This window comes from Bombus flavifrons, chromosome 8 (genome assembly GCF_040668555.2).
Source record: "Bombus flavifrons isolate JBK064 chromosome 8, iyBomFlav1_principal, whole genome shotgun sequence".
In the NCBI taxonomy this organism is placed as follows: Eukaryota; Metazoa; Arthropoda; class Insecta; order Hymenoptera; family Apidae; genus Bombus; species Bombus flavifrons.
In genome coordinates, this window is record NC_138449.1 from 7,703,573 (window position 1) to 7,718,675 (window position 15,103).

Consider the following 15,103-nt stretch of genomic DNA (forward strand, 5'->3'; position numbering starts at 1 on the left):
TTTTTAAAGAATTTCCATAAAATTACTCCTTTTGTTTCTCTCTCTCTTTCTTTTCTGAGTGATCTCTCTCTTTTTAGATTCCAATTAGATCGAGCGCGACATGCCTCGTATAGAATTTTACGGGATCGCACGTGCCAAAAAAAAAAAAGTAAGCTGACTGCTCGTGGTGGATTGGTGGGTAGAAAGGACCATGCTTGTTTGTATCAGAGGATCGAAACAGCTGAGCGAGAAAGCCTATTAGTGTACTGAAATATAAAATGTACAACATAAAGGCACTTCAGCATTCAACGCTGTTAAAGTCTGCTTTATTTCTCACTTATTCAAACGATCCAATAGCAACGTTAATAATTAATTTAGGAACAGAAAACACTAATTATCGAAACAATAGACATAAAATGAGAAGATTGAGAAAATGATTTGCAGTTGTATTAATAATTAATCATCGAGCGTGCCGAGTGCGCCGAGTGTCGCTATATCGCACAGGAAATAATGGCAAACTGACGGATCCTCGATGAAAGAACGTGTTTTTGTAGGGGTTGGCACGGAAAGAAATATTGCAAGAAGAACGATTTCGTATTGTATCCACGTTGTAACGTTTGCAATGGGACACGTGGCTGCCATACCGCGTGCCACGTGTCGACCAATCTAAATCTAATAACACAAACAGCTTTACAATAACGCGCGCCGTACGCGCTACCGTTTGCTGGCCGAGGTAACAGGACACCATGTGAACTAATCGGACCGAAGTGGTCCTCGAGATCCTGTTTCGCTATTTGTTGATCCCGACGTGGTTTCTCCTGGGAGCTATGCCGATGCTCGCGGCGATTAAGTTGTTATTTCCATGTAATGCGATAATTATTATTAGATTGCTGGTTCTGATGCAATTCTATAATTTGCCAATAGAACGTAGATGGAAGTTTACTTCGCGAAATTAATTTTCACAAGATTTGATAAACGATTGGAAAAATTGCGAAGGAAACTAAGCTCCAAAATATGAAATAAATACGACTTTTTAAAGTGGACAATTTCATACAGTAATGTACGAAATTCAAAAATTAATTAAACATAAGAATAATGTTACTATATAAAATAGTAATATTAACTCAGCCAATGGAATAAAAATTGTAATCATTAGGCAAATATATTATTTTATAAAAATACACAATATTTTTTGTGTGTTTCAAAGATAATATTTCATCATAGGTTTATTAGAAAAATTACTATATTAAAAGTAATAACAATGTGATTACTTGTTTGTTCTTTTTAATAGTTGCCACTATTTAGAAAATTCCACACTAAATTCGCTAAATTAAATCGACGTAAGGGGAGTCACAAATAAATTTCGTATTGTTGATTTTAATTCTCAAAAATGTAAGTTTAATTTATTTTAATATACATCGACGAGTGTTTGTACGCGCGTATACATGCTCATGTGCGTTCGCATGCGTACAAGAACGACGCGCCATGTAAAAGATGATGACATTGTGTGATCGAACGAAAGTGATAATTAATATTATAATCAAGATCACAAGATTACAGAGCGTGTGTGGCTCCGGGACAAAGAGCGCGTCTTCCACAATGGAAGTCAGCTTGCCAAGTCGATATGCAAAAAGGAACTTTTTACAATAATAACTTTTAACGACATTCGTTTCAGAAGAAACAAACGATACGGTTTATGCTCGTAAACTGCTGCAAAATCTGAACTAATTGGAGATTTCAATTCTGCAACGGTACATGCTTCGTATACTTTCGTGAGATTCGTTTTCTGTGAAATTAGTTTTGGGCCGGCTTATCGAACGATTCAAATCAACTATACGTTTCTATACAATTGCTACGGACGAATCCAATTTTTAACGTTTTGTCCTAATTCATATCGTTATCCGTGATTTTCCATTCAGACATTCTAATCACCGTTTCTTTCTTTCTTCTTTCTTCATGAATACGAATCAGTATAAATGTACACGTTGGAAGAAAGAAGTTTTTTTTTTACCGATAGTAGAAATATCAATGGAAAACAGCTGGGAGTATTTATTTATTTATTATTACGATCACGCGGTCGATTTGCCCGTTAAAAGATTGGATCGCCAGCGTATTAATCAATATGAATAAAGCTATGACGCTCTACGATTATTTACATCTATATATAATAATTTTCGCCCTACAATCACGTTAATATCGTTTCGTTGGATTCCTGGAAATAGTTTTTATCTTTTTGTACATCGCAACAATATTTACAAGGAAATTTACAAATTACGAGTTAGACGTTACGCTACCTAGCCGATATTGGGTAGTCTCTTAAAACGTACGGGTAGGAAGATAAAATTTCAAACTCGAAAATGCTTTCTAAAACTATGATGTCTGTTATTCACTGATAAGCGATATGTCCGTCTAGTGGTGTCATTTTTATTTCCTAGACCCTCGTTAGCCTCTTTGCTTGCTTTGATATAAAATTGCTCAGCACCCTGTGAACGTCCCCGCCTGCGTATACTATTGCCTCTTCTGTAACTCTCGAACAACTAGGCGTTTATATCGTTAGAAACATCGTACTACAAAGTTGAAGAAAAACACCTTGAAAATACTTTGTCGCAAGTTTTACAACTTTTTTAATAATTTCGTATACGAGAGGAGACGCAGGGCAAAGGAGGTACTCGACTCTATCGATAAGAGTGATCTTTTCGTATCGAGATAGCTAGATTAAAAATAGCGATATCGGAGACACGAAAAGAGAATAGTCATTCGGCTGCTTTTCAGAAATGCAAATGAATCCTCCAAATTGCCATTTAATGTTACATTCTATGACAGAATAGAAACCTCGTTCCTCGAAACATCGATAGATGGATCGATCGATTATTCAAACCATCATTATTAATTGTAAATTCGATTACTAGAACAACACGTTACGATTCGTTTAAATAATCATGGTTTCACTTATTAAATAGCAATTTGGATGAGTTTCTGTTCCTTCTGTTCAAATAAATGTCAGATCAATTTCTATGTAGAATACAATTTTACGAGAAATAATTAGAAATATAAAAGAAATAATTTATTAGTTAAATATTATATCAGATATTTCTTAACAATGAAATGGATGTAATCGATTTCATTCTCTAAAAATTGTATTATACATGTGAACCGAACGACTATGTCAATAGATGAAGAAAACACCCCTATGTGCTTCGATATGTATCATTCCTTAACTTATTCGATCATCGTTAATGATAAAACGTTATCGATTTTTGTTTGCTCTGGTTTCGATATACTCTCACACTAAAACTGAATTCATCGCTCAGCTCCGACGAAAATCATTACACAGATGCTTCTCTGCGACGATTTCTTCTTCCGTTACGCGGCAACTGGAGAAAAGATAAAATGCGTGAATCGAGAGGACCGATTTCGATTCAAGAAAGCGATTGTCAATCGCGAATACGATGATTATCAGAATATCCAAATTCGTTGAAATCCTGCGCATCGATGGATGTCGCTTCCGTGAACATATAACCCCTCGATATTTTCGTCGGAGCTTACATCTCGTAACACTATTTGCCGTTCGACGAGAGCAACGGACTGGCGGCGTTTGAATATCCTTGACTGCAGGTGGGCAACATAAATGGATTCATGTTGAATGGTGAACCGACCACTTCTCCTAGTCCTGCAACATACCCACTGTCGGTTATATGTTAGTGTCATTCACTATAGCTTACAAGTTAAGAAGTAATTAATGAACTGGCGATTCGAAAACATGTCCCTTTTAAATTGTTCTGACATAACTATAAATGTGAAGATTTAACCGAAGCGCAATTATATGTTTAAGAAAAATTGAATCGAAAATATATACGGTCAGTCGCAAGAGATTATGTGTTTACACTCCTCTAATGCTATATATTAAAAAACAATACAAAGTTGGATTATAATATTTGAGTTGATTATAATATTTATAGAAAGAGATTTCTCTTGAATTAAATTCTTTATATTCGTTCAGCATGTTTTTCACGTTATTTTAAAATTACGCCTAAAGAATGTGTTCATTCGTTCGATTAAAATTTCCTTATTTATCCTCTTGCGCTTGGCAACGAAAATGGAGTTGATTAAAAGCGGAGACAGATCAATGCGAGGCCGGATAAGGGGAAGCATACTTTATAAAATCGTAATATGAAGTGCGTTCTGGAATCACCAGTTCAAGTAGAACAAATTAAATTATACCGGTATAGTTATTTAATTGTTTCTAGTGCTTGTAGTACTCTAATACTTTACTATATGTAGATAAATAAAATAGTAAAAAGTTTAAGGACAGTAGCAGTATAAATACGCAGAAATAAAATTGTAATTTAAATGTAAGAGATAATAAGAATAAATGTAGAGTAATTTTTTCATGCATGTCTCTGTTTAAGTAAATTTGATATCTGCATACTCTAATTGTAACTTATATGTATCATAGGGTTTAATAAACAGGAATAATTTTATATCGATGACTAGTGCTCATTACAAGGTGAAGGACTATATTTGGAACTTCGTGCTATGTCGCGTCGTTTGGACACGTGCCAACAAAACGACCGCTCTAACGACGCTAACGTTCATTGGTTAAGTGGCTTTCTTAACAATCGACGGCAATAAACGATATTATAACGTTTCGTCTACAAGGATATTCGCATATCACGATAATAATAAAGCTACGAGAAGTGTTTCACGCTTTCAGCAAATAATTTCATTTTGTAAATTTGTTTTAAAGTATTGAACAATAAATATCGAACAGTATAAAATTTAATACGAAGCGATCTTGAGAAAATTCTAGCCACTCTTATGATTTAGTACATAGTCATAGAATAATTTTAAAATTGATTAAATATTTGAAAAATTGCATAAAAAATTTCGAAGACCACATAAATTACATCCGAGTCATTGTTTATTGTCAAACATAAAAAATTCAAAGTAAAGATTCAGCTGAATATCTACATAATATATCTCATAATAATGATACATACAGAGGCAACTGAGACGTAATATCCAATTTAATGAAATCAAGGACGGGATAGGGATTATCAATTATTCATAAATGAACGTGTGTGTACATACATCCTCGAGTCTCGTCTCTCGTGCATGTTTCTCATAATTCTTTAATCGCAGTGCATAGGGTGGTTGTGATGGTGATGATGGTGGTTGTGATGGTGGACGGTTAGCGGTTACTGGGCGGCTGTGGCGAGGTGGTGCTGTGTGGACCAGTGCGGTGGGACTGAGGTGGTCGGTGGTCGTACTACTGGGGCGAACGCACTCCCATCCCCGGACGTATAGAAAATGCCATACTGTTCGTGCGCTAAAACGAAAATTTCACATAAGGGAAAATCATAAAGTGCGTGCGCCAGAACCATACGTATACGTAACAAGCGCATGCGTGCCATAGTTTCACGTGTACACAAATTCACACACAACATGCATATTAAATTACAGCTCGAAATGTATCGGGAAGGTACTTTTGTTAACTTTCTTTTCATTCGACCGGAATAAAATAGAATTTTCCATCACTCTGTTAGTACGGATACACGTTTCGAATTGTCGAGAAGTTACAAAAATCATGAAGCGGAATCGACAGGATTAAGTAAATAAAATTGGAAAATACAGAGACAAGGTTGATATCATCGAATGAGATATACTTACGCGATGTATAAAGAGTCGGGCTACCAGTGTACGGATTGGCTACCGAGTAACTTCCGTTTGTGCTGTGACTGTGAGGTGTGCTAGCCGAACTTCCGCAATAACCACCACCGGTCACGACTCCACGTGGACTCGCGCTACTGCTTTGCCTATAGGCATCGGCGCTGCCACCGACGCTTCCTCCGACGCTACCACCACCGCCACCTCCGCCTGCAGCACCGGCTCCTGTCGTCACGGAACTACCGTCTAGAAATAGAAACCTGCCCGTCAGACGAACTCGTCAGTATTTCATCATTCTGTTCATAGCGTCTTGCCTATTACACCCGAACGAGGAGGAGATGACTTATAACGGCGGATAAACGCGTTTATTTCGAGCTAATTTTAAGTTTCATATCGTGTTATCAATATCGAAGCAATTGGAGTCAATTCAATCGTTCTGTTGTACTTTGTATAATATGTATAATAGTATATGAAAGACGCTATTTAGACGTAGAGAAGTGTTATATATATTTCTATTTTGATGCTGTTTGTAGAAGAAGCTGAAGAAAAGAAAGAGAACAAGTTTAAAGCTAAAGAAATAGATTGGCTTTACGCGTCAGTACTCGATTAATTGTTTAGCAAATGATGTTGGGTCAAGTTATACATCGAATATTAAATGCGCAGAACTAGCTATACAAGTTCAATGAAACAGATAAGATTCGCGTTTGAGATCCCGCGTGGAACGGTGCAATAACTCATTATATGTACTTATTAAGAGATATTTTAATTTTGAATATGTTGTTCACCATATATATATATATATATATATATATAGACAATGTTAACTTCCGCAACAGATGCTATTTGTAATTAGCGTGACACGGTATCTTGCACCGCAATCGTTTCGCGTTTCTAATTGTTATAATGACTGTGTTATCGTGTGATCTAGACATAGAATATCGCTATAATACTTACCGTCTGTCCATTTCGCCGCGCTACCGTTTTCCTGTACTGTCACTGCAAGTTGTCCTGTGTACGAGTTGAACGCTGTTGCCGAACTAGATGTTGGTGGTGCAGGTGGATGGCCCGATCCTGGACTTCTAGGTGCTCCCGTAATTCCAGCGTTCCCGCTTCTCGGCATACTGTATAAGGCTTCTGCAAGATCCGCCGCCCTTTTTAATATGATTTCTTTTGGTAATTTTTCAGGATCTCCTGGATGACGTGGAATAAGTTTCTGTAACCTTTGGAAGCCGTAGTCGATCGTGGGTTCATTTAATGCTGAAAAGTGTGTCAAACTTTACATTAGTAATAATCTATAGGATCATATACGTAATTATAGCTTGTGCATTCATTTGTACTAATCTCTGTTAATTTCCAAGTTTTATGGAAAAAGGGCTCAGAAGTCAAAATAGTAAATCGAATAAATTACGTTGGAAGCTTCACAACTACAGAACTTTGTTTCTTTATGTTTATAAAATAAACCATAATGATCCATAATAATTCCAGGAAATATTCTGTCGTAATCTATTACACATATACGTATATTTAGGTACCATAGACCTATAGACCCTTTGTTCAGAAAGCTCTTTAGTTATCTTTCGCCTTTTACGTATTGATTGTGGTATTCATAATATGTATAAATATATATATGTGATATAAAATTTAATTATCATTTCTACCTACATTGGAACATAAATTATATGAATCTCTTATCTACATAAGTTATACAGTTATTATACTCACAAACATAAACAAATCTACCAGGTGCTCCTTTACAGAATTGTTTAGTTTTGTAGGATAACGTAACTTCAACGACGCCTGGTATCTGTCGTGGTGGAGTTTGTACTCTAATTGCGTTTGGTGTAATTAGCTGGAAGAAAAAAATAAATGAATGTGAAGCAAGATACGTATGTATGTATAGTGTAAGATATACATATATGTAATGTACATCTTGATATTTAGTTCAGTTACAAATTTTTTTCTATTCCAATTATCTTTGTTAAAACATAAAATTTTACATACCTCACTCCAAACCAACATCGACCCAAAAACGACTTGAAGTCCGTCGAAGAAGTTCTCTCCAATGATTATTACCGTGGATCCACCGGATGTCCAGCCTTCGTTTGGTGATATCGCTTTTATGCACGGTGTTTGAAGAGGTACAGGCGTATAGAGACCTGATTTTGCGGATACACAATATTATTAGTTTAACATATTGATATAATGATTACGTTTCGCTTTAAAATGTCAATATAATAACATTTATTGTCTTTCTTCAACGAGTATCCTACAACTTTTCGTATAGTTATACCTATATCATACATGTATAAACGACGTTGTTAAAGTTATTGTGACTTTGTGAAATTTGAAGTTAATTCCAGCGAAATATTGCTTTAAATTACACCTTTCTGCAGCGCCAGTGAAAATTATATGCAATGTTAATATCTTAACATTATAGTATGATTAGCCATTTACATTTGTATGCTTGTAGTGTTGCGCCATAGAATTATTCTAAGCATTAACATTCTAACTATGTATGACCTAATTTACTCTAAAATAGATTTTATGAAATGTATATACATATCAAATTTCTGTATACGGTAGAATCAAAATGCAAAATATATACATATATCAAGACGAATATTGTAGACTTGTACGTATTTATGTCAAATTTGGGAATGTAAAAATGCATAAAATGTACACAGGTAATAAAGAAAAACATATAAAGTTTCTAAAATATAGCGTTCTTTACAATATTTAATAGGATTGATAAAAACTCTTTACATAAATAAAAGTATAAAACAGTGTAATTATCACGTGCTGTACAAGAACAAATGATTTGTCAACTTATAAACGGAAGTGTAATATCGGTGTTATATTTGAAATCACGAAAACAATAAGAAATGATATACAAGAATGAAAAACTCGTAATAATGGAAGTTGAAAAATTACTCGAATACCTCCGATCGCACGGAGTAAGCTGAGACAGTTAGTTAGGGGGTGGGATACGGAAAATTATCTGAATATTCTGTTTATTCGGCCGAGGCCGCGTGGTAGATATATTTCCCGTGGCAGCGTGGCAAGGAGAAAGAGTAAGAGAAAGAGAAAGGGGAGGAAGCGGACAGGAGAAAGAGGCTGAGGGCTGGAGTGGCCGGAGAAGGGTTGTAACAAGAAGGAAAGGAGAGGGGGGCGATCGGGACGCTGGTGTCTCTGCTTGGAATTTATAACCCAATGATATCATTTTGTACCCCAGCGAAGCCAAGCCACCCCCGGTACCAACCCTGGCAGAGCGGAGCCACGGCAGAGTAGCTGACATCATGGTATATTGCTCCCAGTGATGCTCAAACAGTTTCCACCTCGAGTGCTTACGCTTCTGTATAAATCTTAAAAGGTTTAGGAGATCTTGACAGTGGACATGGTGTGTGTGATCTCAAAAAGTTAATGACTGTATTCCAGAAGTGGTTTACATTTTGGAAATTTAATAATAACGATACGATTATTCCTATCGACTATTAAATATTAATAAAAAGAATTAAAATTATTCGTACCTATTGTAGATAAAGATATTAATCGGCATTCTTATATTGCAATGTTTTGCACGTTTATACCGTCTGTTTGTAATAAAGTAGAAGAAAATTTAAGTACTCGAGGACAGTACAGCGTTAAAGAGTAGCAGTTTCCGTGTAAATGGAGATTCTTGAATGGGACAAAGGTATTTATTACATTCAATGTATAAGAAAGTCGTTAAACAGAGTCAGCGACGTTGGCAACCACCCTGCTGGAGAATTGTCGGGTGCGATGGCATGGGGTAGAAGAGTAGGAGGAGGTAAAGTGGTAAGAGGTAGAGGAGGGTTGAAAAGAGGGATTCTGTGGAGGAGGCCGGAACAAGCGTACCAACCCGGAATAAATAAAATCCCCCGTGCCACTAGCGAGTGGTAAGGGATGCTACCCTTACTACTCTTTCCTACTCTCTCGAGTTCCTCTTTTACCACGAAACCATGGCCAAAGTCGAAGACTCGTTGTACTCCAACACGTTCGGCCCGATTCTCTCTGATCACTGTGAGATCGCGCGATAACTTCGTTTACCCTGATAAAGACCCGCGAACTTCTGCAGAAAGAAATTGCTTTCACTTTCACCGCGAACGGCGTCATTAAGCCGATGTTTTATGGCCAAACTGCTTTCTCTTTACCTAGGCGACTCGCATAATTCATGCTCCTTAATTATCGTTTATATCTTTGTAAATAGAACCACGCAAACATATATATTCTAATATTTAATTAAATTTCATTCAGAAACTTTCCATGGTGTAATTAGAGAAAATACGATAGTAACAAATGGACTGCGGGTGCTTATGGAAAATTTAAAATTGTAATGAACGATGTTAGTTAGAGCTACTTCAGTGAAATAAAACGTAATTTCGATATTGGCGTAAGTAAATTTGGTAAACACTATCTTAGTGTTGCAGCTTTGACAGATCTAAACTCCGATTTCTAAAACGGATAGGAAAATTCGATTGTAGTTACGAGCTATCTTTTTGTCCGTTTCCTCTTTCTCTCTGATTTTGTCCTTTCAGCGCGTCTTCTCCTTTTGTCTCATCGGTATGCCTGTTTCAGCGTTTTGGGAGTTGCTCGCTAGGGAATTTGGAAAGAGTGCTAGCGGTATAGCGTCACAGCAGTTGCGAAAGCTGAGAGGATGAGATAGCATAAACTTAGAATTCACAAACCAACACCTCGCAGCAACCACTGCTAAAAGAGAGAAAGAGAAAGTGGGGAGAAAAGGAAGAAAAGAGAGGTCAATCCCGAGTTTCCTCTCCTTCTTTGTTCCCTTTTGTTCCTGTTCTACTTGTGTCTTTCCGCTTGATGGCAGCCAGCCCGGCAAAAAAAGAAACGAAAAGATACGGTAGGGTGGAAAGAAAGCTTGAAACCTGCGGAGAGGAGCGAGAAGAGAAACGGAGGAAATAAGAGCAATGGAGAAAGCACAGAGAGAAACGTGGTGGATCCCTCGTTTTCCCGCATCCCATTGATTTACATCTTGTCTTGGCGCAGCAAGGAAGAAAGGTTGGAAGAAGAAAGCTAGGAGAAGAGGAGAACGCGCGTAGTCAAGGGGTGGCCGCACGATATCAGCCGTTTGTATGCGCGACCGACGCCAAACTTTGCTGAATTGCCCTATGACTCCTTATATCCTATCCTCCGAGCATGCCCCTCCCTCTCCTCTTACGATTCCACCCTCTACTATGGCTCTCGAGTCGTTATACCGATCTCGAAGAAACCAACTCACCCCGCTACCGTACCCTTCCCTTTCATTCGAGAATTCCGTAAGGAAGGGAAACGCTGCTCGAACGCCCAGGATCTTCCAATTGTAAATGACGACTATAAATCGGTCGAAGAACTATCGTAAGATTACGTGTACGCGATTAATTGCGCGTCTCGTGTGGAATTTAATTCACTGTCATCTTATTTACATGTTCTACTTAAAGCAACATTTGATAAGTATTCATAGTTTGCAGGGATATCACTAAAAATTGTAATATTAATATTTAACGTTATTCGTATTCACATAAAGTTACAAGCCTTTCATATACTTTTATTATTTCTAGGCATATTACATTTTTTATAATCGTTGCAAATGAACTCTGTGATAAATCATACATTGCCATTAATCATAATGTATTCGTAAAAGAATGAAATATCTGAAATGATTGATCGTAAGTATTTAAGACGTCACCGCGATAAAGACGGATCGTTACAAAAGCTTTGCTTAAACTCGATTACCAGTGTTATATTATTTTAATTACGTATTGCAAGTACAATCACTTTCGTAATCGCACGTTATTATCATCTTCGTATAATATTACAGCAAATTAATAGCGTTCTGTATCGTACGAAATGCGACCTTAAAATTACACTTCCGTCGCGTTTGCTTAGTAAAAATCTATTTCTAATACGATGCTTTTACGCATCATTTACTTTACAATCGTAGTTCATGGTACTCACTGTTGTATTCACCAGGATCACTGGGATCCAATCGTTTCGTTCTACGTCCGTGTTTGCTGTTGTTGTGAACGAACATGTTGTCCGAGACGGCCAGTAGCGGTCCCTCCACTCCTACTTGCGTGGAAATGACCACCTGTTACGTTGAAATTCGTTGATATAAGATTTTACTTTAAAAAAATTAGTAAAATTATAACGTATATTTTTAATTCCATAAAATAATCCAAATTAATGGGACAGAGAAATTACATTCCCAAGATAATTTCGAATCTTACATAAGATGAAACATTTTTCTTGTTATTAAAAGAGGTCAAATTATCAACATTAATTTGTCTATCACAGATTAAAGAATTTCAACATCGCATTTAATTTTCATATCGTTTTTAGATTTACAATAATAAATATATAAATAAAAATAGATATCGAAGTTCTAGTTTCACGTCGTAATACAGATAAATTTTTAGTCTCCGGTATAGTTTAAAACATGTTAAGCCATCGTCAAATAGAACACAAAAGGGTGTGTATACAGAAACTATGTCGTACAACACGTTGCGTAATTTTATTTACGTATTATGTAAGTACAGTGCATGTATATGTTAATCATATCTCTTGCGAACAAGCAATGTAACCTGATTTACTACATTGCATTATGTGTATTCGCCATGCATTCCGTGACTCTCGTGACCCCCTATTTGCACGTATGATAGATACTATCGTACAAATGTATGAATATAATCTCATTAAAGCTGAGCCTTGGAATATGGTTGCCTCGTGTAAGCAACCTAGAGCATTGTAAGTACTATTAAATATTTTTCTTATTTAAATATTGCGTACTAATAAAAGGAAAATTCATTCTCATTAATTATAAAATTATCTTCTTTTAAAATAAATTTATAAAATATTAGTTGGAGAACCTTTACAAATATAATTATACAATAATTCTATTGATATGTGATGTGAATAATGTAACTTTATTGGTGACGTATGTATATTTCTTTCACTTCCATAATATAGAGAGCATACTTTTGCGAATGGAAGTTTAGACAAATTGAAACAAACCACGTGGTTAACCTCGAGTTTGCCGGATGCAAACAAGAGAACGATGATTTTCGGGAGAAAGTAGAAAGAACGTTTATAAAATCGACTGGGCGGTTGGTAAATGCCTGAAGTTTTGTCCTTCCGCAACTTCTCAACTTTCTTGGCTAGTTGGCTGTGGTACCTAGCGCGTAACGTCGTGCAAACTTGGCCAGCACAAGGGTGAGTATAACCTGGCTGCCCTTCGCCAGAGAAATTTTCAAGGAAACGGAAGGAGTACTGCTAAAATTTTAATTCGCTACGTCAAGTAATATGCAATTTCTAAACAAATTCGGTGAAATAATAAGCACTTTAACTTTGGTTTACCTTTGAGTGGTCGAATACAAAAATGAGTCCATGAAAAATTGAAAGACAAGGTTTGGAAATTATATAAAAAATATACATTGATATTATATAAAAAATAAATCATATTAAAGTTATCATAGGTGTAATATATTATACAATGCTTTTAGAATTTACAATTTTTTTTTTTCTTATATATATTTCTTTTATCGATAAAGTTGAAATCATCAGCATTTCAAGTCAAACTAACGTCGATTAATTATATTAATTGGCCAGAGGAACGAAGACGAGAAGACGAAAAATGTGTCGGAATAGCATGCCGGCGTATCGTTGTATAGTACGCCTAGAAATGCGTAGCTTCCACTTGGAAGCATTCTTTTTTAATTTCGAAAAAGAAAAGAAGAAGTTGGTCGAGGAGACAGCAATTTCCCGATGGTCGGCCATCGTCGGAAGTTGAGATCCCCATCCAAGAGACGTAATCCAAGGGGTTGGCAATTAGCTCAGCGCGGCATCAACCAACCCACCCCCGTATCCGTTCACCCATTCCACCCCCACCTCCGTATAACGGTCTCTCCTACTCACCGACAGCCGTATCTCGCCACCCCGTCCGTATCCATTTCCACAGACAAAAGGTAGAATTAAAAAATAAATTACCAAAAACTTTGCGCTCTGTCTTTTCGCCTTCTTCCATTGGTTCCGTCCGCCTTATCGCACGATTGTTACGTTCCCTTTCTGTTCAGCCACTTTGTAATCGAATAAAAGAGATTCGAGACGCGGAAGAAAATCTAACTGTTCACTAATTTCTTTCTCGCTCGGAAATAACATTTTATGCGTTCGGCTGCTTCTCGGATTTTTAATGTAAACGTTACTTAACAGTAATGAAATTACGAGTTTTTATTTTAGGGTAATGTTTAGGATTGATTCGTATCTGTGGTTTACTTGTGATTTATATGTGAAACTCGCGTACAATTAAAAGATTATTGTTATAAAAGTTCACGCTACATTAAAATATGAAAATTAAGTTACTGACGATTAAAGTATAAGGTTTGTACCTATGAAATGAAAATGAAGATATATAAGAAAATATATAATGCAAAGAAGACATTTCTATCCATATATTATACAGAAAAAGATCATTCAAATTCCTGAAGATTCACTGTTATATATTCATCAAATTTTTATCAAAAATTACGAATTTGACATTTTGACCACGCTGGCAATTTTTTCTTCTTAAGCGTTTCAATTAGCAAAAATTGATACGTTAACTTACTTGGAAGCGTCTCATATCACGTGGATTGCCGGCATTCTTAAGGCAGTTCTGGTTGCACTTGAGGAAGAACTTGAGGAAGAATCTGAAAGCAGAGGGGACCGGAGTTAAACGGTTGACAAGGTGCTTAACGCTCTTCGACGCCGAGAACTTAATTAGAACGCGAACTTGGCTGGAAAGTAAGTCTGAATATTGCATAAGCCAATCGTAAGCCCTGTTCTACTCGCCTCTATTATTCAGCATTTCTCTAGATTAAACCCCCAACCACGTGTTCTTCGACCTTTAGGACCGTACGGCATTGTATACTATGCCAACGTACGTGGCTACTGCGCCACTCTATCCAAAATGTCAGATCGCGTATTTTTATAAAAATATATTTTTTTGTAAATCAGTGTAAAAGCTTCGTTTTCGTTCTAAAATACAAAAACAGATATAACGTGTAATTGCAACATATTTCTGATCACCAAAATCAACGAATGTGTATTAAAGATACGAATGATTCGAAGAATAAAGAATTATAAAATAATATTAATCTATGTAAGTACATGAACAAGACGATGGTAACATACGGCTTCCAAAAGAAATTTAAAAAAGCTCACAGAACAAAAAGCAAATTTTAAGGCGAAAAGCCGACAATTCAATTTTCATGAATTATGTAGACTGTAGGGGAAATATTGAATTTGAGAAAATTTTTGTAGATGCGGGAATACTCGTGTTTGCATTGGTGAGAGTGAAAGGCAAAAGAAGAATTCGCTGAAGAGACAGAAAGAGCGAAATACGGAATATATTTGTGTTGGTAGACTGAGATAGATCGAGAGAGAATGGAGAAAACTCGTAGGAAAC

At 36.4% G+C, this 15,103-nt stretch overlaps 1 protein-coding gene across 5 annotated transcripts in view; it reads right to left on the reverse strand.

Annotated features, from left to right (window-relative positions):
- Window positions 1–1,379: 1,379 nt before the first annotated feature.
- The window catches only part of kn (EBF transcription factor knot), a 95,758-nt gene continuing 82,034 nt past the window's right edge, over window positions 1,380–15,103 (reverse strand). Inside the window, exons 7-14 of one of the 5 annotated variants that reach the window (XM_069118552.1) lie at window positions 14,264–14,345; window positions 11,620–11,752; window positions 7,648–7,802; window positions 7,369–7,495; window positions 6,601–6,903; window positions 5,650–5,892; window positions 5,071–5,308; window positions 1,380–3,649 (exon numbers count right to left, since the gene is read on the reverse strand). In XM_069118552.1, the coding sequence (XP_068974653.1) occupies window positions 5,178–5,308; window positions 5,650–5,892; window positions 6,601–6,903; window positions 7,369–7,495; window positions 7,648–7,802; window positions 11,620–11,752; window positions 14,264–14,345 (1,174 nt within the window). In that variant the 3' untranslated portion in view covers window positions 1,380–3,649; window positions 5,071–5,177. Of the gene's footprint in view, window positions 3,664–5,070; window positions 5,309–5,649; window positions 5,907–6,600; window positions 6,904–7,368; window positions 7,496–7,647; window positions 7,803–11,619; window positions 11,753–14,263; window positions 14,346–15,103 lie in introns of those variants that run through there. The other 4 variants (XM_069118551.1, XM_069118553.1, XM_069118554.1 and 1 more) reach the window with 4 other exon arrangements.